The 23,417-nt window shown below is 45.5% G+C and overlaps 1 protein-coding gene across 2 annotated transcripts; it reads right to left on the bottom strand.

Annotated features, from left to right (window-relative positions):
- Positions 1-777: 777 nt before the first annotated feature.
- Positions 778-23,127, bottom strand: LOC114142505 (uncharacterized). Of its 2 annotated transcripts, XM_028013817.1 has the most exons (8): positions 22,221-23,127; positions 21,440-21,457; positions 21,197-21,327; positions 20,957-21,077; positions 19,533-19,595; positions 1,243-1,308; positions 1,016-1,153; positions 778-934 (listed from the first exon to the last, which is right to left on the bottom strand). In XM_028013817.1, coding segments are annotated over exons 1-8 (666 nt in total). In that variant the 5' UTR covers positions 22,348-23,127; the 3' UTR covers positions 778-932. The 2 variants fall into 2 exon arrangements, with proteins under 2 accessions (XP_027869618.1, XP_027869617.1); XM_028013816.1 differs by having other exon boundaries at positions 778-1,153.
- Positions 23,128-23,417: the final 290 nt, after the last annotated feature.

Raw genomic sequence — 23,417 nt, 5'->3', positions numbered from 1 at the left:
TTGCTGAAAAGGCTTCTTTTGCATCACTCTCCCATACAGCTTCTCCTTGTTAACACATACTATCTGTAATAGTGCAGCTAAACTAAATATGAGAAAAAAGTGAAGCCCTGATCATAGTTTAATACACTACACACTACAATTACACTCTCAATGACCATATACATTACTTTATAACAGCCTCGCACTTACAACTCACAGGGTCTTATTGTTGCGGCACACGTTCAATGTTTGAAATGGAATGCGCCCCATCGCGGGTGCATTGACACACGGGGCGATGTCATGATTGAACTCACCAGTCTGAGTGGGTAGCAAATTCTGCTAAAGTAAGTAAATCACATTTTCCAGTCATAAATTGAAATTATCCGACAGAATGAAATCCTAATGTCAAATCGTATTAATAGTTTTCATTAAGCGGCAAAAAGTGTGTAACTGGTCACGTGGCGTGTCACCCATTGATAGCCAATAGTAACGTGACGTTGTGGAACTACTGCATCCCACACTGGGATCTTCTCCAGCTGTATCCTATCAACATGCCTGTCCTAACGATTTCGCGAAGGGAGAAAGTGCCTTTACCTGAACGTGTCGTCTTCTAACCTGGTCAATTTGTTTATTTAAAAGGAAAGATCTTACTCATTCTTTTGCTAAAGAGTATTATCTGTGCTACCATGTTTAAATTTTTCAAGTGTAATAGTAATGAGTTCAGCTAACATGCTCACTGATGTGTTCGTTTGATACCCAAATGTTTGTTACTATTTAAAACACTCACATTTGACAGAATATCTTTTCAATACAAAAGCTTTTATTGATGCATTGTACATTTATCAATTGTTTAAGAAAAAACTACAGGAAATGCTAACATTGACAGCTGTCAGATGTCACAACTGTCACCAAATTAGAAGTGTCTTTTTTGCAGTCCCAGTGCAGACAATTTTTCAACGTTAAACATGTTAATGTTTCACCTTCGCTCTGAAAGACATAACAAGGCTCAACTTCTGGGAGTCTGACAATGACGACAAGTTTTTCTTGAATCCACATGCCAGGTGTGACCACTGCTCACATGTGTTGCAACGTCGCCACTCACGCCACTTCTTCTTGGCATTTTTTTTTTCATCACTGAACAGACAGTGGCAGATGTTGCAAACATCCGTAGTATCTAAATAAAGAAAAATAAGTCATTTATTGACAAATGTAGTTTAAAAAACATAAAAGAAGCATAATGCCTTAATTTATTTAAATGCATACCATCTGTAGTCGGTTCTCTTGGCAGCACTTCCGTCAAACCCATAGGCTCTGTTACGCTCCGCTCATCTAAAGAAGAATTAACAGTTTAGTTGCAATGTGATCTCAAGGTAGGTCATACCTTCAAGTAATGTTTAACATATTATACTTTATACGGGAATATGTTGAACTCAAGCGTTACTATCAGTTCTGTGTAAACAGCATATTTAAACATATTGAAACAGTTTTGTTATTAATACTTTTTATTTTTATTCATTGTCGTCAAAATTAGGGCCCTGAGGATGGGCATCCTGCATGTTTTAGTTCTCTCACCGGTGGAAGTTACAAACTTTTCATCATGTCAACCTATTCATAGGCCTTGCATTAAACCAGGAACAGAACTAAGAAATGCAAGGTGCTGGCCATTGAGGAACAATTTTGGGAACCCCTACTTTAAGCTATTGGTTAGTGTGATTTGTATGTAATTATTTCTACAATTTTTTTTATGTTGAAAACAAATTATTGCCTGCTCATTCATTAGTTCCGTAATTTGAGATGTCTTCTACTTCCTTAAATTTAAACAAGTGATGCAAGATAAGCATCTATGCTTTAGTTCTGTACTACTGTATTTTGTGGTACATCTAATTTAATAATTTCTTTAATGTTTGCATGTGTAATTTGTCCGTTATCCTGCAATAGCTAGCCCCGCCCACTTCGTCACACCCTCCGGGGCTGACTACTGACCAGTTCTCTGTCTAACAGGTCCGGAAAATCTCTAAGACCTGGGTATTACCCTAAAAGAGATCTATAAGAGATAATCTATTTAAACTGGTGTCGAAAGCGATTCGTTTAGCTCTAACTACCTCCAATCCAGAAGTTACGACCCTTTTCAGTTAAGAAACAGTCAGCTGAGTAGCCCTCACAGCTGCATAATTCCAATAACCACTTCTGTTAACGGTAGCTCGCTTTCTAAAATATAACTAGCTCTTGGAACCGACTAGACTAGATTTAGTGACTTGGATGTAAGTCCCTGGGTCATTATTTTACTCTCGCCAAAGGAAATCATGAAGCCCCCTCTTTACTAGAACCATGTACATTAGTTTTACCTTTATTAAAAGAACTGAAAAATGAGTAAATGACTCAATTAATTCCAATGTCCACCAACCTCATTAGAATTTTAGAGTATAAATTTATTAAGCAAGCTTAAGCAGGGATATGTGACATACAAATCAATAATAAATTGTATATAATTCAAGAGCAGTGTAATAAGATCAACATGTACAATCATACCCTACTGTCTCTTTTCCCTAACCTATGTCGCAGATTCTGAGATAGCTTTTTAGGAAGCAAGTTCGACTCATACCCAGTTGGTGGTGTATCTTTAGCAACAGGAACGTCCGAAAACCTTGGTCTGAATCTTTGTCCTTTGTGTGGAAAATCCTCTTTAGAACAGAAGCAAAGTAGAGAGGGTTCAATTGTTTTGAAAACCCAACTCCTTATCCCTCCGGAACCTTTGTCTTTTCTCCAAGTCTGTTGCAATGTTTGGGTTGAGGTAAGACCGACGATCGAATCAGGGACCCGGGTTGGACGATTGGAACTTGTCTCCCTTTGGCGGCACGAAGCTTCAGTTTTTCCCGTGGCTCCAGGGTGTGGTCTGCTGTTGTTTCCTCGATCTGCTTCTTCGTGTTAGCTCTACTTCGGTGCCGCAGACAAAGAACAAGAACTTCTCCTTTTCCGTCTGCTTATATACAGTTCTCCGCCATATATGTGTATGGGGAGTGTTAGTTTACGTGGTTTCGGCCCCTCCTGTCTGCTGGCTGGGATGGAAAGTACCATCCTTTCCTCAGCGTGTTGTTCTTAGCCAACCATACCGCCCCACCCATCCTGTGCGTCTGGCCATCTGTTCAGAACTGCTTGCGACAGCAGGAACTCACAAGTTCCCCTTCTCCTTTTTCCCCTTTTCCTTTTAACATTAAAAACTATGTGCTTTTCTCTGATTAACTTTCAAACACAGTCAAATATTAAAAACTATGTGCTGATTTCCATTAAGCATTAATCATGAGCATTAATCACCTCTTTCACTTATTATAAATCATCAAACCTTAATCATTTCATTGTTGTCATGTTATTACAGATCATGATTCGTACACTTCAGAATCATTCAGTGATTACTTACATACAGTCATTTTACCTATTGTATTCATCCATGTTCAACTTAATCATTATCAAAACACTCAATCATTATAAATCAAAACACAAGATTGCTTTATTTCCTTCAGGCCTTCATGCACCTTTTTCTGTGTGTACCTGGATAGATCTCAAACCTCATACCAGTTTTCTTGACACCCCCTCCTTGAGATCGGACGGTGCATCGCAGAAAACACAAAGTCCTAAGTCAAAAGAGGTCAAGTCCATCACCGCAATCCGCAGTCAAGATGTCCTGTTCGTAGCAGGCAACCGGAGATGATGATGGTGTCCAGGCATCCACAACCTCATACTCCGTCAGATTGGACGGCGGAGAAATCCAGCACTCGGCGTCCAACTGTGGAGGAAGTGGAGATCCTGCTGATCCGGGAGGGCTAATGTCCTCCAGGGAAGACTGCAGAAGCGAAGACAGATCCATGTCAGAGTCTGGCAGTGTCGGTGGGTTGTCACAGAATCCCTCCAACTCAGTCAGCAGATCCTGAAAATCCATATCGGTTGAAGGCGGATCCGGTGAAGGAGATGACACGAAGAGGGTGTCTTCTGTCTGGCACGCTTGGTGAGATGAACTGAGAATCTCAGTTTGGGTACCTTTTCTGTGAGTCGCACTGCTGGTTTGGCATCCGACATCGATAAACATATCCGGCGACACGGGACACGCTGGTGGAAGGTACTCGCCCACTGCCACAACTCGTCCATCGAGAAGGTGTAGAGTTGGCAGGCATTGTCGAGTAAGCTGGTGTTCCCATAACTTCTGAATCACGGGCAGCAGGAGTCCCGTGTGCATTGGAGATGTTGTAAGGTCGTCGTCTTCTTGGCCAAAGGCAGAGGTCCACACTATTTTGTGCACCCGTTCCAGGGATCGAGATGTGGAGGCCGCTATGTAAGGCAAATCTCCTTGCCCTGTGGCGCAGAGAATTGCCGTTACATCGGTGATACGGCTGCTCATGCAACGGTGACACCAGCGGGAGGACGATGCAACCCATATGAATCCATAGGACTCTGCGGCGATCCCACATCCCACACAGCAGGTTGGTGCCTGAGAAGAAACAGCAACCTAGGTAACTTCACGATTAGGGGTTTCGGATTAACAATAACACAACGAATATGCAAAAGCGAAAGCGGAGAGTGTAGCTGGTTTAAGCTCGTGTGCCTGCTTGGGCTGCCAGCCAGGGAGAATTAATCACAGGAACCGGAATGTCATGATCTGGAGCTGGTTCGCCCCGATCATAGACGTGAGCGGAATCATGGAATATTGCAGCATAGGTCATCATCCATACAACGATGGCTAGGTCTGAGGTTTCCTGAAGCCAGTAGAGGACCACCAAGATCCCCCAAACCGTTGCCCAAAGAGCCAGAACTATCCATTTTTGTAGCCATATGCGCCTGCCCCGACCTTTGATGGACAAGGCCTGGCGCGCTAAGTAGACGAGGATAGATACTGCGAAGAGCCCTTCTAGAATAGCTGTGAGGATCTTAAGTGGGGCGGTTCGAGTGGCTTGACGACCCCCAAAGACCAACTCCAGTATCAGGGCTGTGGTGTCGGTGACGAGCCATAGGCAGACCACAACGCCCCTGCGCCAGTTGATGCGGGTACGACCCATCAGGTAACAAGCGAAGAGGGATGAAGCTAACCCCCATTTCTGGAGGATGATGGGTCGTAGGATAAGCTTGACATATCCTTGTAGCGCAACAAAGATCCTCATAGGATGTCCCCTGGGCCAGGAACCAGTGTGGCAGTAGAGTACCCAGGCCAGGGTAACCCCTAAGTGCTCAAGGGTACTCACTTGAATTGGAGCAAAAAGTGAGTTGGGGTTCGATGTGTTGGTTGAAGAGTTAGATGCCATGATGTCCGATGGTGGTTCTTTTGGTTCCGATGTTGTCGGCAGCTGCAGCGAGGATTGAATGGCTCGCAGGCACACGGTAGCTGTCTTTTATGCAGAAGCAGGCTCCTCCTTCGGGGGGAGGGGCTGGTACTCCCTCTTTTTGCAACGACAAAGCGCTTTCAGCCACACCTCTAGGACGACTTTGCCGACGATTAGAGCCACGGCCACTCCCAGTAGGCCCAGGATGTATGGCCACAGCATACTCAGCGCACTCAGCAGCCATTGCTCAACAATGTGGAGGCCCCCTTCCACCACACTAGCAGCCTCTTCGACAACCTCGGTGATTGCGGTCACGATGGTTGCTCCCATAGTTTCATACCAGAAACAGTCGTGTTGGTCCGCTCCTTCGCCACATTTCTGCCATATCTCCTTAGAGATTGTGCAGGTGAGATTGGAATACAAAAGATTAGGTCCAATCCAGTCAAACCCGGAGTCTACTGTCCCATCACATATGCTTTTTCGGAAAGCATGTCCTTCGGCGATGGCTATAAGGGGGTTTGGGATGAAGGGAACTGGCAGACCCAGAATACTCTTGCGCTTCTGGAGGTGGTAACCTAGGATTGCGTCGGTACAGGTCTTTCCGCTCACAATAGCCCTCCGCCATGTGCCATTGATTTTGCGCCAAGTAACTTCTGAAGAGTGAGTGTCATACTCATCTGCATAGTGCTGTGCGCAGTAGCGTTCCCAACCTCGAACCGTTTGGCAGGGTCTTCTAGCCAAACCAATCACGCATTCGGGGATGTTTCTTGTGTTATTTTTACAAGTCATGCGCCAAGGTCTTGGGTTTACGTAGTTTTCAGGTCTCCAAAAAACCCCAGGCCAAATCATGCGGTCCTTAGAATAAACTGTGGCGAGGTACTGGTACTTGATCCAATAATTGGTAGACTCATGGAGACAGGGTATAACCCAGGCTTGAAGTTCTTTTTGCTGAAGTCCCCACCATTCCCAGTCCCAATTCCGAGAATAATCCTCATACCAGGCCCGTAAAGCCCATTTAGCGGTCGGAAGGACTTCAGGATCAGGGCAGTGATACCTCCAGGTGGAATAGAAGGTCTTGCTAGTTTGTACGAGGTCACATCGTGGTGACGAGTGGGTTTTCACCCAGCAAGTGTTATTAAGGCTGTCAAAGATACGGCGCGCAACACATTTGTCAATCTTTGCAAAGTCGCCTCTAGGAGCGCTCAGAAGGTCATCAGGAGTTGGAAGGGGTTGAGTACGTAAGTTGGCAATGTGAAAGTCCTCTAACCCAGCAAGAGAGCGAACCGCTCCCTCGGGGAAGTCTCCCTCAAAGAACGTTTGGTCTTTGGCTATATACGTCCATGGGAATGTGTTATTTAGCCAGGTTTCAATTTCTGTCCGTATTGAGCGTACAGAGTGCCAGAAATCTGACCGGTATTCTTCTACAGCTGTAACAATGTGATTTTGGCCCTTGCATTTGACAAACTTATTCCAGAGGCAGGCATTTAACCACCTAAAGTGGTTCCTATAACAATGCTGCTGGTCAGATTGGTACATAAACCGTGTTGGACCTTGTCGAATCAGGAAGGCCGTAATGTTAGTCAAACTGTCGTTGGGGGGCGGCCTCGTTGCCCAATCGAGAAAGTCGTTTCGGGAGGTGCTGTTAACCCGCGATCGCTCTGTGACGTTGACATCCTCTCTGCAATTTAGGTGATAGTCACCCCAAAACTCCCCTCGTGGGAGCCAGGCCCGACAGCCTGAGGACCTGTGCGGGGCCGGGTATACTACTTCGGTATCCCAGTACCCCTGGTTCGGCAACAGTAGTAGTGATCGACAAGCCATGTTGCAATGCCATTCTGGAAATCCTCGATCCGGATGAATCCAGTTACACCTGATGGTCCGTCGTTCCTTGCGCTGTAGAACCCGTATCCAGCAGAGCGCTCCAGTGGTGAGGAAGTCATAGGCGTAGATCTCCCAGGTCCGATTCAGGAGGTCGTCTAGAGAGGAGTCGTTCAATTTGTAGGCTCGGCTTTCCACATACTTTTTGCCGTTTTCTTTGGCGAATAATCCGGTTCGATTCTGGGCAGAAGTTTCGTTGTCCCATGGCACAAAAATAGCCGTGGTGCTTGTATTCCAGCAGTTGAAGGTGGCATACTTGGAATGTCCATAAGTGACCTTTGTATGCGTAAGGTACCACGGTCCAACTCCGATGAAGTAGAAGATCGTAGCGAGAACAGCAGCAGCAAATAGCAAAGCAAGAAGCGTCAGCAGCCCTTTCAGGCAAAGGGATTTTCCTGTTATCGTAGTTGTTTTCCGTAGCAAAGGTTCGTTAGAGGTGTCCGAGTCGTCGTCAGTGTCAGTAGAGCTGTCCGAATCCGATGTTGAATCCAGCCAACCCTGGTCTGTAGGCTTGCGCCTCATGCCGATGGCATCCATCCTGGCCAGATTAGTGATTCTCTGGGATCCGGTGCATCAGGCGTTGTACAAATTTTTCTTAAAGCCTTGATGCAGCCTTGTTGAGCAGGGTTCTTTGCAACCCGTCTGGTGGCTCTTCTCTGTTGCAAGGCTGTAAATATAGGAGAGGGGTAGGGTAAGTCGGGCTCCAACCCCCTCCACACCCACTTCCAGTGGAACACCCTCCAATAGTGCGGTCGAGGAAACGGGCCTTGGGCGGTGCCGTTTTTCAACGCCTGGTCATACCAAGATTCGTGATTGTACCCTATTGGGGCGGGTACTGAGATGTAGGTGTACAAAGGTTGCCCATGCAAAGTTAGTCTGGTGCGGTACCCCCAGGTTGACGGGGTAAAAATCCTCTGGTGTGGTGGATTGGGATAGACCCTGTCTATTTCCAATTTCAATGGAAGCCTGGTGTTATTAAATATATAACATTCTGGATTCATTTCCCTCTTTACTATGGTTTTTGCCATACTTGGTGATGTGGTCCAAATAATCATGTCATTAAGTGAAATCTCACAATACAGTCCTTGCAGTGGTTCAAGGTAATGGGGACCCCACCGTATCCGTAGTTCGATCCCCTGTACCCTGTGATACACTGTATTAAAAGTCCATGGCAGAGATCTTGGGCTCATAGGTGAAATTGATGCATAATGGACCGTGTTACTGGATCCTCGTCCTTGCCAAGCAGGCGGTGCGGTAGGGATGAATAAATGTGGCTTCGTTGGAGGGGGTGACGTGTACTCTTCACTTTCCCCCACCTTTTTTGTATGCTGGAAATCAGTGGGTCGAAGATATATGAGGTACTTGAGAAAATATGCTTCGGTGAGCGGATTGGAAGGAGTGAAGTCCTCTCTCGGCATATCAAGTAGTATAGAAGTAGTAGGGAGTCTTAGAAACGGACCTTTATCTGATAGTCCCGACGAGACTCCAGCTCCTACTTTGAACATTTTAGTTACAAAAACCTTTGTACCTTTCCGTCTTGTGAGTTTCGACTGACGTTGGGACTTGGCGACTCGTTTTCCTCCTTCCGGTTTATCCGTTAGTCTTGGTTCTTCTTCCTCCATGGAAATGCTGAAGCGAGCTTCTGCCAGGCGTGAGTCTTGGGTTTCTTCTTAGGAGGCTCTGGTTCGGTGTAGGACACGGTGGCGTAATTCTGCTCGTCTGGCACCACTTTGATGGCTGCTCCGACGGAGTAGATTCCTTTAAAGGGGACGGTGATCATGTGCACTGACAGCTGAATCTGGCAGGAGGTGCTAGGATCGGAGGGCGTACCCGCTCTGTGAGCCACGCCTCCCGGGTGTTGCAATACTCCATCCCGAAACTGGGACTCCGCTGTTATCCAGTACAGGCAAGACTTTTCCTTAGGTCTTACCGCATTGCTGCCCCACCCGTCCACCTCAGTGGTGTAGTAATACATATCTGAGCAGCGTACTCCATCTTCCCTTGGCACGTCCGGTAAATCCACCACAGGAATTGTGCAGTCATTGATGACTTCCAAAATCAGATGTGCCCATGTGGTCAGCTCCCAGGGGCCTGTCCAACCCCCATTAACGGCTTGGTCTCTGGTGTCATCTGGGAGTGCACTTAGCCCCTCAGCTGATGGTTGGTACGCGTGAGGCCGATGTACCCGAAAGATCACAGGGGAGTGGCTGGTGTTCAATGGTGGAAATGACAGGGATGTTCCGGCAGCTTCATACGGCCAGGCAGCATGAACAGAATCCCACAGGACATCATGGGGCCCTTCTTCCCTCCTCCACACCCATGGATCCGCTTCTTCTGGGGTGTTTGGGGGAGCTGAAGGTCCCGGTAATATTATCGGTATGGGGCTCCCGTGATTTGGTTGTACTTGTCCATATGTTCTGTAATATCGCAGCGAGCTGTAAAACCTCGTCACCTGCCATCCCTCAGCCTGACCTGTCAAAGTCAGTTCTCCTCTCCCCAGCTGGTCTTCGCAAGTAGAACAGTGATGGAGATCGTCCCCATCCCAGACGCAATAACAGCTTTTTGGTTCTTCATTCTGCCAGCTCCATTGGGTCTCCAACTGAAGTCGGGGCAGATAACCTACCCGGCAGTTCCCACAGATGGTGTTGTTCAAAACCGTAACCGGAGAGACGCGGAGATGTTGTAGTATCTCTGCGGTGGCTCCTTGTTGCCTGGGTTTCTCACGGCCCGGTCCCTCCCAGGTGATGGGGAGTGGGTTGTTTACTAAACAAACCGGACAGCGACTTTTAGCTCTTGCCCATATCAGCATCTCTCGCTCCTCCGACAGGACTCCCTTTTTAGCCCAATCCAATTTCTTCAGGGCTCGTCCTGCCCAAATCCCTGAAGGTGTTCTTCTAATTATAACCACCCCTTTCACGGTGGCCAGTCCGATATAGGGTGGAATGGTACATGATTCACTGGCCATTTCACCGGCTTCTGTTTCACTTTAGTCAGGAACTGGCTTGAGCTGCTCAACTCCTTGAATCCCTTTTCTTTTCAGCAATACTGTGTTCCTATCCAGTACTTGCTTGACGATGTCAGTGGTCTCAAACTTGGGTTTTACTGCTGCATTTACAGGTTCCTCTCTTGCTTTGACCCACACGCGCTGTCCCTCTCGGAATGGCACTCTGGGCGTCAGCTTCTCCTTTTTGTCGCTGGAGCTCCGCCCCACTTCCTTCGTGGTGAACGGCCGTTGGTTGAGCTCCATTGCAGGGGCGGGCCTCTCGGCTCTGCTTCTGTCGTTCAGGGCCTGCCCTATTTCCACCGCCTGTGTGCTCCAACTGTTGGTGTTAGCATTTTTAGCTATCCAGCTTTTCACTAACCCTATGGCTCGTTCCACCACTCCGTTAGCTTGTGGGGTATAGGGTGGAGAGTAAACTCGCATTACTCCAAACTTCTGACACCATTGGTCAACCTGTGAATTACGGAAATGAGTCCCATTATCCGTGCGCAGCTCTTTCGGGATTCCCAGGGCACTGCATACTTGTTCCAGCATGCCGACAACACTATTGCCGTTTGCTTTCCTGGCTGCTTTTGTAGTTACAAACCCCGACATAGAATCCACCAGCACTAAGAGGTACTTCTCACCTCTTCTTCCTGTTATCCCCATGGGGCCTGCAACATCCATGCAGACTGAACCCCAGGGGACCGTGCTTTTGATGGATAACCCCTCCATCCGCTGCCCTCGGCGACCTGCGTTGTATTGTCCACATACCTCACAGTCCCTTAGCACGCGTTGGACTTGTTTCACTGGGATCCAAAGATCCTGCTCCTCCAGCTCCTTACGGGTAGGTCGTACGCCTGCATGTCCAAGGGCCTCATGCACGCTCCGCACGACCTCAACCACGTACTCTTCTGGGACCTCCCGTCCTCTGGGAGTGCTGTCCCACTTCTCGGTACCGACAAAGACGATCTTTCTTTGCTGGACATAACAGTCCACTTCATCATTCCCACGCCAGTGAGCTCCCTCATGCGTGTGTGCTTTTTGATGCTCAACATCTATTTCCAATTGTAGTTTTAGCTCAGCAATCTTTTTCCACAAGTCTCTGTGTGCCACTGGCTTGCCCTTCGCTGTCTCGAAACCATTTTCTTCCCAAATGGCCAAGTCTTCTCTAAGGGCTTGAGCGCAGTAGTAACTGTCGGTTACCAACCTGGCATTCTTGGTTTTCCTTTTCACCAGCTCCAGCAATCCTTCCAGCACGGCCGTTACTTCTCCGGCTTGAGCACTACCGGGAGCTTTTCCTTTCTGACGGCATTTTTCCTTGCCGTCTTGCTTCAGAATAAATCCCCAGTATGCCGACTGGTCGGACCCCTTTCTGGATCCATCGGTGTAGATTGTCCATTCCGGTTGTTTTGGCTTCTCAGATGTCTCTGGCGGTTTCTTCTTACTGGTGGGTCGTGCTGGCCCAATCTCAAGCTCCGGGTCCAGCAGGATGTCTTCCCATCTTCCCCACCGTGTGTTAGTTGCTTTAGTACTTTCCACGGTACCTTTTCTTAGATACTTATGAACTTGGCTCTGTGTGATGACTTTAACTGGTTGTCCTTGTGCTAGATCCTTCAGCACACCCCAGTAACGAGCTAACACCGCTAGCTCTTTCTCCTCCTGCGGATATTTCCTCTCAACAGAAGTCAGGGTGTAACTCCACAGGGTAACCAAGCCTCCATTTTCATTACTCACTTTGATCATGGCATCGTCATTCTCACAGCTGATTTCTGCCACCAGTCTTTCTGACAAACTTCTTGGCTCCAGTCTCACAGCTGCTTGAATGGCTTTTCTCAATTCTTCCAGGTTCTGTTGATTCGCTGCTGTCCAAACCCAGGGTCTTTTTCCATCCTTCTCGTCCTCCTCACTCTTTCTCAGGCATTTGTATAAAGGTTTGGCATACTTCTGATAGTTGGGTACGTGGTCCCGGACGTAGTTGCATAGTCCTAATATTTTCTGTAAGTCATTCTCTGACTGAGGCGGTTGAATGTTCGTCAGCTTTTCTCTGTACCCATCTGAGAGTCCCAAGTCCGACGTGACCTGGAAGCCCAGATAATTCACTTGGAACTGTCCAAATTGACATTTCTTGAGGTTTAGCTTCAAGCCTGCCTTGGTGAGGTTTTCTACCACTTTTTGTAGTCTCTGTAGGTGTTCTTCTTCTGTGTCATCAGCAATAAAGACATCATCAATGTACACAGTTGCACCTACGTCCCCCAGTACTTCCATCACTGCTGACTGGAACACGTTTGGGGAGTTCTTGTATCCCTGGGGTAACCTTTGCCACACATAGCTCTTGCCTTTGTGGGTGAATGCAGTTTTACCTTGCGATTGTCTGGCGAGGCGTAGAGAGAAAAATCCATTGGCTAGGTCGATGCATGACTTGAACTTCTTGACTCGAAGAGTTTTTAGCGCTCCTTGGGGATTGATTAAACTGGCTCGGTTCGCTATTGTTCTCCGATTCAGGGCTTTGAAGTTGATAACTGGTCTCCAACCCCCTCCAGCCGATTCAGGTTTCTTCACCGCCTGGATGGGGCTGTTGGTGATCGGGTTGAGCTCCTCTCTGATGATTTCCAGGGCGCTCAGCTCCTTCACGATCTTGTCCATCTCCTCGACTGCTCCCGGGTTCAGCGGGTACTGCCGGACAGGTGGATGAACCCCACCTTCGATGTGATGAACAAACTTTGGACCCAAATCCCCACAATCGTTCTTGAACCGTGCCACTTGCGCTGTAACGATGATCTCACGCAGCTTCTCTTTCCCATCCGGGGAGAAGTCACTCTCTGCGAGCTTCTGTTCTGTCACCGTCGGTATGTCAATCGGTTTGTACCAGTCCTGCTGCCCGGATCCGGTTTGGGTCGGGCCGACTTTCACCAATCTTGCTTTCAAGCTCGTCAGCCTTCGCTCTAGTCGGCGATGTGTGCCTTTCTTTTTACTGAGTTCACCTAAGTCTTTTACTGTGAGGAGATTGTAAGGACCTTTCACCCACACTACTCCTTTCCATGTCCCGTATGGCATTTCTTCTATTTTTCCATTAGCAAACTGAACCTTCAGGTGTCCTGCTGTTTCTAGGTCTTTGCGGGTCATAGACACCTCCGCTCCGGTGTCCACCAGGTAGGGTACTCCCTCCACTTTGGCGTAGATTTCGTCCCCCTCCCAGTAGGCATTTTCTAAAATGACCTGCGACCTGGACGCCATTACTTTGGTGACCCTCCGGCCCCGGCTTTACGGGACTCACGGAGGGCCGTCCTTTGTTCTGGGCTCAATTTCCTATATTCCTCATCCGTCAGAAACTGACCTTTCCCTGCCTGATTCTGTGAAGCCGGCGGGTTGGTCGGTCTTCCTTTTGGTCCTGGTGGTTTCTGCTGGAACGGCCGGTTTTGGAAATTGGATGGTGGTGCTCCCTGTTGAAACGGCCGGCCCGGGAAGTTGGATGGCTGTGTGCCCTGCGGGAACGGCCTGTTCTGGAAGTTGGATGGCTGTCTGATGTTGACCCTTCCAGGTGGCTTGGCTGGTTGGCTAGCCTCCTTCTTCCTTTTGTCCTCGTAGTACTGCTGCTCCAGGTCGAATCCCTGCACTGCCACATCCATCTGGGCCACGGTTGTGCTTCTCACTGGTAGTTTTACAAACACAATCTCTCCTCTTCGTCCCTTTGTCACCTCACGCAGTACCTTCACATACCTCGCGGGAGAAACGGTTTGCTTTAGTGTGTGCCAAAGCGGTTCCAACCGGCTTCCTTTGTCCAGCCGTCCTCTAGCCCTCTTCACCTGGGACTCTTCGTCGTCCATGTCCTCCAACACTAATCTCTCATAGTTACTCTGTGCTGACTCTGTTCCAACCATCGGGTCCGCAGTCACGCTGGTCAGCCACAACTTTTTGGCCCCTTCGTGGTTGGTGGTAGATAGCACAGTTGGCCAGACATCTTTCAAATACTCCTCATTATTTTCGTCTGCGTTTTTACTCCGAATCACCAGCCTTAGATTCTTTAGTTCTGCGTATGCATCTTGTCCGGTAGTAGTGGCCGGTGGCTGGGCTGACACTCCTTGTGGTCCCCGCGGGATCTGTGGTCCTGGCTCTGAAGACGTCGCCTGCGGCTCCTCTTCATCAGCCGACACCTCGTCCAGCTTCTGTCGAGTCTCCCTGGAGTACTTGTAGGCCGCTTTCTTCAGTCGTCGCAGCATCACATCATACATAATTCCCATGTATGCATTCCTGAAGTTGGTGGTCAGGGAATAGTGTGCTGTCAGGGTAGAGCAGGATGGTGTCATCAGGATGTTAGCCCACTCCCCGACTGTCGCTTCTACCTCGAGTAGTACCTTGTCTCCCAGCCTGCTGGCCCATCCTGCTGGAATCTGGTACTCTGTCTGACCGACCTCTGGTACATACGTACGCCGTCCGTCTTTAGCCTGTACGGGGCCCCAGGTCACGTCTCTCGCCAGTCTTTCAGAAGAACCCTCGATGTCAAAGGTTTCTATTTCTTTCTTCTTTCCTCGGTGCTGTCCTGTTCGGAGTGTCTTATGCCCTGTCGGTGGTTGCTTTGGGTCGGAGAAGATGCTGCCGTGATCACTCTCTTCTTCTTCTTCTTCAGAATGTTCGATCTCCTGTTGCTCTTCTCCTTCCTCCGAGTCGCTGATGTCCTCATACTGTTGTTGTCGAAGAGGTTCCCTCCTGGGGGAGTTCAGCGGTTGAATCCTGGCTGGTTTCATCGGTCCTACTTCTTTCTGGACCGTCGGCTGCTCATTCTTGACTCTGTCCGTGTTGGGTTGCCTCAGTTCACTGCTGCTTCCCTCGAATGAGAATTCTTTGACATATCTTGCGGCCTGGGACTCTGGCCCGACTGGTGCTTCCCTTAACTTTATCCTGAGTGGCTCCATAACCTTGGCCTTGTCGGTCTGGGTGGTGTTTGAAACTCCACTCTGGGGTATTTTTAAGGGATATTTCTTGATCTCCTTTGCTGGGTGGCTGATGCGGCATTGCTCCTCCATTTCAGTTGCCATTCGTACACCTTGCTCCGTACGGAGTCGATGCATACGGGGGTCAACTACCACCACCACCTCTTTGAACACAAAGAAATGACTGTTGGTCTTGGCTATGTTCACCACTCCGTTCTCTGTGACCGCCCTGGCGGTGTCCCCTGGCAAATCTGCCGATCTTAGTCCCTGCACGCTCACCATCACCCTTCTCATGCTATCGTTGCTGGCGGTCACCAGGCCCCTTTCGAGTCCATGCCACATCTTCTTCCGATACTCCTCCAGACTCCCTCCTTTCTTGTAAACATCAATTGGGACCAGGATTACGGCACCATAAGGGAGACTGTAGCCCTTCATCATCACTACGTCTCCTCTAGTTTTTTCACTGCAGGAAGCCTCCAACACCTTTGAATCTTTTTGGTAATATTTCCCAGCTTGGTTTTTAAGGTTGCGTCGAAACTTTCGATTGTGGATCTTGTATTTATCATTGGTGAACACAATCAGCCCGTCACCTTCAAGGTCCCATATTCCTCCAATAAACTGGTAAATCATGAGCCCGGATTGCAGCCTTAAGCTGATGGTCTCTGATGGTATTTTGGCCAACTCTCGGGTACTCCTCCAAACATCCGACTTCTGGGTCTTCTTTTTAGGGCGGCCGGGGTCCCATAGCTCCTCATCCGATTCCTCCCCGTCCTCGTCGGAGCTGCTGCCCGCTGGAGTCTCCGTAGGTGGCAGTAGCTGCCTCCTTTCCGTGCTGTGGACTCGGGGATGAAACCCGAACTCCTGACCCCGTCGAGGGGACCAGTCCCTGGCCGCTTGCTCCAACTGTTCCTCAGCGAAACCGTCGATGAGCGATCCCTCGTGATTTTCCTCTTCTGACTGCTCAGAGGGGATCTCGTCGTTCCGCGATGCTCCCGGTCGAGCTGGGATGTCGTCATCGCCATCCGTCAGGTCTATCAGGTCCTGCTGATCTTGCTTCGGCTGGTTAGTCGGTGTTGTGGCTCTGCTGGGCAGTCGAGAGGGGGCCTCAGCCACCTCCGATTCCGCCTTCTCCGGGGCTTGCTCCTTTCTTTTGATGCCTTTGTAGGTTGACAGTCTCTGCAGGGCTTCTTTACACTCTTTGTACTGGCTTACCCCTCTAGCTAGCTGTTCTGTCAGGATCCCGTCGATGCCCGCTGCCTTTGTGGCTGTCTTCACTACTCCGTCATACTTTCCAGAGGGGCTGTAGACAATCCGCAGCTCACCAGCGGTCCATCCCTCAAGGAGCTCGGCGAACCATTCTAGCCACTCTTTAATCTCCAACTTCTTAGCAACTTTCACTGGGCATTTGGCGACCCCCAGTCGGTGGCCATCGTTAAGTCGGGAGCAGTAGTATATCTGGGTCTGTATCATGTAGTTCATTATATCCCGAACTTTGTTCTCGTGGGTACTATAATGAGATTCGAAAAAAGTCCTTTTCAGTGGTCCAGTCCAGGAATCCAATCCATCACCGAGTAATATCAACATTACAGGAAGTTGTGATATAGTAGTTTGGGAAAGACGGGTTTGATGATCTTCCCCGTCTTGGCTGATGTTGCTTGCCCCTTGTCCCTTTGCTGGCTCTTGCAGGGGATCCAGTTCCCCTCTTTCTTCTTCATTCATTGTTGTCTTTGTCTTCGAGTTGCCTATCCCCCAAAGCCTCTCTTTGCGCTCTCGAGTAGGGATGGGTCCAGGCTGTGTTGGCTACTGGCTTCACTGTCTGGATACTATCACTTATCCTCAGTAGAAGCTTTCCCTCACCTGCATGCTATACAGTTACTGCAAGGGTTGTGACTGACGGCCTTATCAGTCACCGTTAACTCTATTCCCTCAGAGTTAACCATCCAAGTGAGCTATTCAGAATCACACTTCTGTTTTTACTGACTTGGTTTATTAGGGCCCGCCTACTTGGCTCCGCCCCACGTTGGGCGCCATGTCCGTTATCCTGCAATAGCTAGCCCCGCCCACTTCGTCACACCCTCCGGGGCTGACTACTGACCAGTTCTCTGTCTAACAGGTCCGGAAAATCTCTAAGACCTGGGTATTACCCTAAAAGAGATCTATAAGAGATAATCTATTTAAACTGGTGTCGAAAGCGATTCGTTTAGCTCTAACTACCTCCAATCCAGAAGTTACGACCCTTTTCAGTTAAGAAACAGTCAGCTGAGTAGCCCTCACAGCTGCATAATTCCAATAACCACTTCTGTTAACGGTAGCTCGCTTTCTAAAATATAACTAGCTCTTGGAACCGACTAGACTAGATTTAGTGACTTGGATGTAAGTCCCTGGGTCATTATTTTACTCTCACCAAAGGAAATCATGAAGCCTCCTCTTTACTAGAACCATGTACATTAGTTTTACCTTTATTAAAAGAACTGAAAAATGAGTAAATGACTCAATTAATTCCAATGTCCACCAACCTCATTAGAATTTTAGAGTATAAATTTATTAAGCAAGCTTAAGCAGGGATATGTGACATACAAATCAATAATAAATTGTATATAATTCAAGAGCAGTGTAATAAGATCAACATGTACAATCATACCCTACTGTCTCTTTTCCCTAACCTATGTCGCAGATTCTGAGATAGCTTTTTAGGAAGCAAGTTCGACTCATACCCAGTTGGTGGTGTATCTTTAGCAACAGGAACGTCCGAAAACCTTGGTCTGAATCTTTGTCCTTTGTGTGAAAAATCCTCTTTAGAATAGAAGCAAAGTAGAGAGGGTTCAATTGTTTTGAAAACCCAACTCCCTGTCCCTCCGGAACCTTTGTCTTTTCTCCAAGTCTGTTGCAATGTTTGGGTTGAGGCAAGACCGACGATCGAATCAGGGACCCGGGTTGGACGATTGGAACTTGTCTCCCTTTGGCGGCACGAAGCTTCAGTTTTTCCCGTGGCTCCAGGGTGTGGTCTGCTGTTGTTTCCTCGATCTGCTTCTTCGTGTTAGCTCTACTTCGGTGCCGCAGACAAAGAACAAGAACTTCTCCTTTTCCGTCTGCTTATATACAGTTCTCCGCCATATATGTGTATGGGGAGTGTTAGTTTACGTGGTTTCGGCCCCTCCTGTCTGCTGGCTGGGATGGAAAGTACCATCCTTTCCTCAGCGTGTTGTTCTTAGCCAACCATACCGCCCCACCCATCCTGTGCGTCTGGCCATCTGTTCAGAACTGCTTGCGACAGCAGGAACTCACAAGTTCCCCTTCTCCTTTTTCCCCTTTTCCTTTTAACATTAAAAACTATGTGCTTTTCTCTGATTAACTTTCAAACACAGTCAAATATTAAAAACTATGTGCTGATTTCCATTAAGCATTAATCATGAGCATTAATCACCTCTTTCACTTATTATAAATCATCAAACCTTAATCATTTCATTGTTGTCATGTTATTACAGATCATGATTCGTACACTTCAGAATCATTCAGTGATTACTTACATACAGTCATTTTACCTATTGTATTCATCCATGTTCAACTTAATCATTATCAAAACACTCAATCATTATAAATCAAAACACAAGATTGCTTTATTTCCTTCAGGCCTTCATGCACCTTTTTCTGTGTGTACCTGGATAGATCTCAAACCTCATACCAGTTTTCTTGACTAATTAAAGCTGGAAATGTGGTTGATGTACATAGGGAATGAGAGTTTTCTGTGTTTTGTTGTGTGACTGATGGTCTCCACCTCAAGTGGTTTGAATAAGCAATAAAACATAACCAAACATAGTGCTGCAAAGTATTTGGATTTATGTCAGCTGTGACACCAGCTGCAACTATTACTTTTAACAGCTCACAATAAAATATTTCTGTATTCCGCATTTGTGAATGTGACTATTGTTCAGAGGGAACATCAGCTGTTGTGAGACTTGCCAACTTGCTAATTGTCACAACCACATTTGTTCAACAGTCTTAGCATGAGAAACGCATCACATGCACTATATTACACATAAATTTTTGTACAAGCACAATATCAATGCTGAGATGAATCTTGCAGACATTGACATGACAGTACAGCTATAATCCAACTATACATAATAGCCATATAGAACATTTTGAAAGGTGTTACATCCTCACTAATGAGATCACCCAATACACGTACCCCAAAGCGTATGTGATTTATCTAAGTATGGAATATTTATAATTTCTTAAACATATCTGGTTGTACGTCAGAGTGACCTAAAGACAAAGCTGGACTCCCCACACTTTTTGTATCTGAAAACCTATAAGTCGTCCGGAATACATGTTTTCCTAAGGAAGACCAGACATATTGTGTTACCGAGGGTGTAGTGCACTTTGTAATATACCCACATAACATACATAACAACATTGTAATGGAGGACATTCAGGATAGACATGCAACGAACTTACCATTTGCACAGATTGCATTCAAAATGTCTTCCACAGTTGGTGTCCTAACTTTCCTCCCGGGGTCTGATACAAAGAATAAAATATAATTATTGAAATTGTTTTTCCAACATATCTTCAATATGAGTACAATAAAATGCAATATCAAAACTTGAAGTACAAGTATCCAGGACATGGCTTAAACAGTATTTCTCAAGTACACATTGTGAAGTGTGAACGATTAAAGGTTTTCTTAAGGCTAATATTAATCAACACAACATTGTACTTTATTAATTTTAATGAACGAAAGGACAATTTCCCATACTCCAGGGTATATTTGTTTCATTTCTCGTTGTAAGTTGGCATCTGCTTCTGCAAAGTTTTTACAGTAACTATTCCATCACAGACCATAATTGCAAATAACTAAGCAGGTATCTGTTGGGATACACTGAATAGAATTGTCACAGGGAAAGAGATTTATTTCTAATATAAATCTGATATAAAAACCATATATACAATTTCAAATGGAATTGTATGATTAAAACAAGCCCAAAAAAACCCCCCTATTACATGGAAAGGGATACTGAATGAAGTCCTTCCAATAAGGACCGCTTGTTTTACTTCTCTGTCTGGTGGTTGTAACCTCCTCAACATGTCAATTTTCTTCTTTGGCCTTCTAATGAGCCATGATTGAATCCAGGTGTGTTAACCTAGATTCAATCATGGCTCAAGGGCATGAAGGTTCCAGCCCTTGAGAATCAACTTTGGAAACCACTGTTCTAGAAAGTAAATCGAACAGAACAATGCAAGTATTACACAACTACAAAATAACTAAGGCAAGATACTTTTTCCAAAAATTAAGTTTATGAATAGCCTGGTAAAAAAATGACCCATTGTACTACACATTGAAGCATCCAGAGGGTCTGGGCTATGGCTATTGAGACACTATTGCTCACTTAACACTCATTTAACACCTCTATAGAGGTGTTAAATTTTACCCAATCGCTAATGTTTGTCTGTGACGTATGTCATGTGCCAGTTCAATGCCAAAAATTCTACTTGAAATTGCATTCGCTGCAAAAAAATAAATAAATAAAATAAAATAAATAAATACATAAAATCTGTCACTACAAAGACAGAAGACCTGAGCTCATCGAGGCAGCTGTCCATGTTAATTCCATATTTGGAAGGCCAACAAAGACTGAATGGCTTCCTTTACTTTGCTACAACTACAGGCGGACTGCAATTCTAAAACAGCACAGAAAATTGGCAGTCTTAACAACTTCTCCTTCTGTTTACTGATTGGCACAATGAAACGTCTGCGGGAGATAATCCGAGTCAAGGGGAGAAAGCAAAGGCTGTGCTGTAAGTGAGAATTGCAATGATCAGGCTAGCTATACACACAACAATGCTTGTCAACATAACAGCTACAGTAAATCCTCTCTCACCTTTGTTCTTTAACTGATCCCTGCAGAACAGGTTGTAACCAGACAGGTCCTTGGTGTATAACTTCTTGTTTTTAGGTTGAGAAGAAGATGGCTTTTTTCTTCTATAGTTTCCAATCCAGTTCTAAAAAACACAAAAGTCTTGTTACAAAACAGGAAGCTTGAATTTATTTTTATATAAAATTGCATCTTGCCTTCTGAATTCTGAAATTGAACGGCTAGAAAGAACTTTGGTAAACATACATCAATGACAAACGGTGGCAAGCCAGTGGCCTGGGATGCCGCTCCAACCAGTGGAGATCCCACCCTGGTCATCCCTTCTTTATAGGCTTTCTGGAGGAAGACCTTCGCTTCCTCCGAGATATGTGTTCTCTCTTATCATGAAATGAAAAAAAGCAGAGCATATAAAAAAATAATATTCGGGACAAACACATATTTTCTTAGATCTCGCTGTATAGCTCAATGTTTAAGAGATGCTACACATACCTCTTCTTGACATTGAACCTAAAACAAAGACAGAAAATACAACAATGACTATGAATAAACAGAAGGTAGATGTTTTTTCTGGTATGTGATAAATAAATATTAGCATGCATTGTGCTTGCAGGGTATCCCCCAGAAAACATGGTAAGCCCGGTGGTTGAGTTTTATGACAGTCAGTCATCCTGTAGGTGGTCATGTTTTTGAGATAAAAAATGTTAAAAGTTGACGGGAAATTTGAAATTACATTTTGAGAATTATGTGTTATTGAAAGATTAATACTTGAACAATAACTATAAAGTCATAGAAAATGCAAACGTTTTACAAAGACTTAAATAAATAAACAATGCTTAGCCTGGTGGGGCAACAAATAAAGAATGATGGCCTCAGGGCTTATAATACACTGTGGGAAACGATGAAATGTAATGAACTGTATGATAGAATCCTAACATTAAATCAATATACTGATATAAACTAGTATACTGAAAAGTATACGGTTTTTTAAGATATATGAAACAAAATTTTAGCACATTGTTATTAAAGGTATGAAGGACAGCTACATTTGAATGTGACTGGCTTTTAAGAGGCTACTTTAGGGAGCTAAAGTAGCCTCTTTTTCTACCAAATAGGGTTAAAAACGTGTCTAAATCTGTACAAACACATGCTGTGCCACATACTCGCTAACATTAACTCATAGAACTACCATCAGCAGATTTATAAATGTAGACTTTCGGTCTTTTGAGGTTTTTTACTACATTTTTATTTGACAGATTCAGGGGCTACTCACCAGCTCCGACCGTGGAAAGTGTCGCGTCGAATGACGTAAGCTTCTTCTTCTTCTTCTCTAATGTTTTGTCGGGTGCAATCCGTAATTTATTATTATTACTACTAATACAAATATTAAACATTTTCATATGGTACAAACACAGATTTTCATATAATCATATGAGCAAATCCATCCGTATTTTTCTTTTTAATTTTTTTAATTAAAAATAAGATTAGGGCCAACCCTAACTTCTTCTTATCATTATTAATGGATTGCAAGCAACTTCGGATGTACATACAGCCACCTAGTGGAAGGCTATGAGGTTGGACAACTCATAACACTACATAACTCTAGAATATACCTTTTAATTTCATTGTATGCTTATATATATATATATAAAATTGCACGACCGGAAGATAAAAACACGGCATGTATTGAGAGAACACGTCTTGTAAAGATCCAATAAAATTAACCAAGTATGTTAAATTTTGGCATTTATTTTGAGTGAATTATTGGAAAAAATCCAAAGAAATAAAAGGCATATTGGAAATATAGGTCTTTAAAAAAGCGAACAAAAATAAACAAAAAACTCCGGTTTTAGATTTTAGTGAGTTGTTTTTAAATACTGTAACGATTGTTACAATACCTAATTAAAATCTTATGACGGATACGTTTGGCTTTTGTATTTTTAGTAAATTCTTAATATCCTGTTCAAATTCGCAGATAAATTATAAATAAAGGTTTTTAAAAAAAAGGTTAAAAAAAGGTTCTATTAGCGACAAGCGGCTGTTATCACCGATAGAATGGTTGATAACGGTTGATAACAGCCTGCTAGCAGGTAGAGCAGGGACCAACTGAGGCCATTCAATGGGGCTGATAACCACTGATAATCGCCATTCTATGGGATGATAACATCCGAAGCGGGTGGTTTGTGGCCCTTGGCAGCAGATTTGTGTTTTGTGTGGCTCTCTCCAGACTGATCTGTTCTTCCTATGGAAGGTGAACAATGTGACAGCAGTCGCTTGCTCTCCTCCAGTAGGACGACAGGCAACATTTGTGCGTGTGAAATTTTGAGTTCATACACATAGATTTGAGACGCGACACAAGAAAGTTGAAAAGTGTTCAGAGAGAAATAAAAAATACAATATGTGGAAATAAACAGTCTTGATCAATGTATTTAAGGCTAACTTGTATAAAGTTAAGACATTTTTGGGCTGT

The sequence above is a fragment of the Xiphophorus couchianus genome, chromosome 4 (assembly GCF_001444195.1).
Source record: "Xiphophorus couchianus chromosome 4, X_couchianus-1.0, whole genome shotgun sequence".
Lineage (NCBI taxonomy): Eukaryota > Metazoa > Chordata > Actinopteri > Cyprinodontiformes > Poeciliidae > Xiphophorus > Xiphophorus couchianus.
This window is presented reverse-complemented; position numbering and strand designations above follow the sequence as displayed.

Excerpts from the sequence above, each read along its gene's own strand:
- LOC114142505 (XM_028013816.1), bottom strand. The coding sequence starts at position 22,347 with ATGAAAATGTTTAATATTTGTATTAGTAGTAATAATAATAAATTACGG. Across the intron at positions 19,596-20,956 it reads GGATCAGTTAAAGAACAAAG|ACCCCGGGAGGAAAGTTAGG; the intron begins GTGAGAGAGGAT and ends TCTTTGTATCAG. Across the intron at positions 1,154-1,242 it reads AAGAGAACCGACTACAGATG|ATACTACGGATGTTTGCAAC; the intron begins GTATGCATTTAA and ends TTCTTTATTTAG.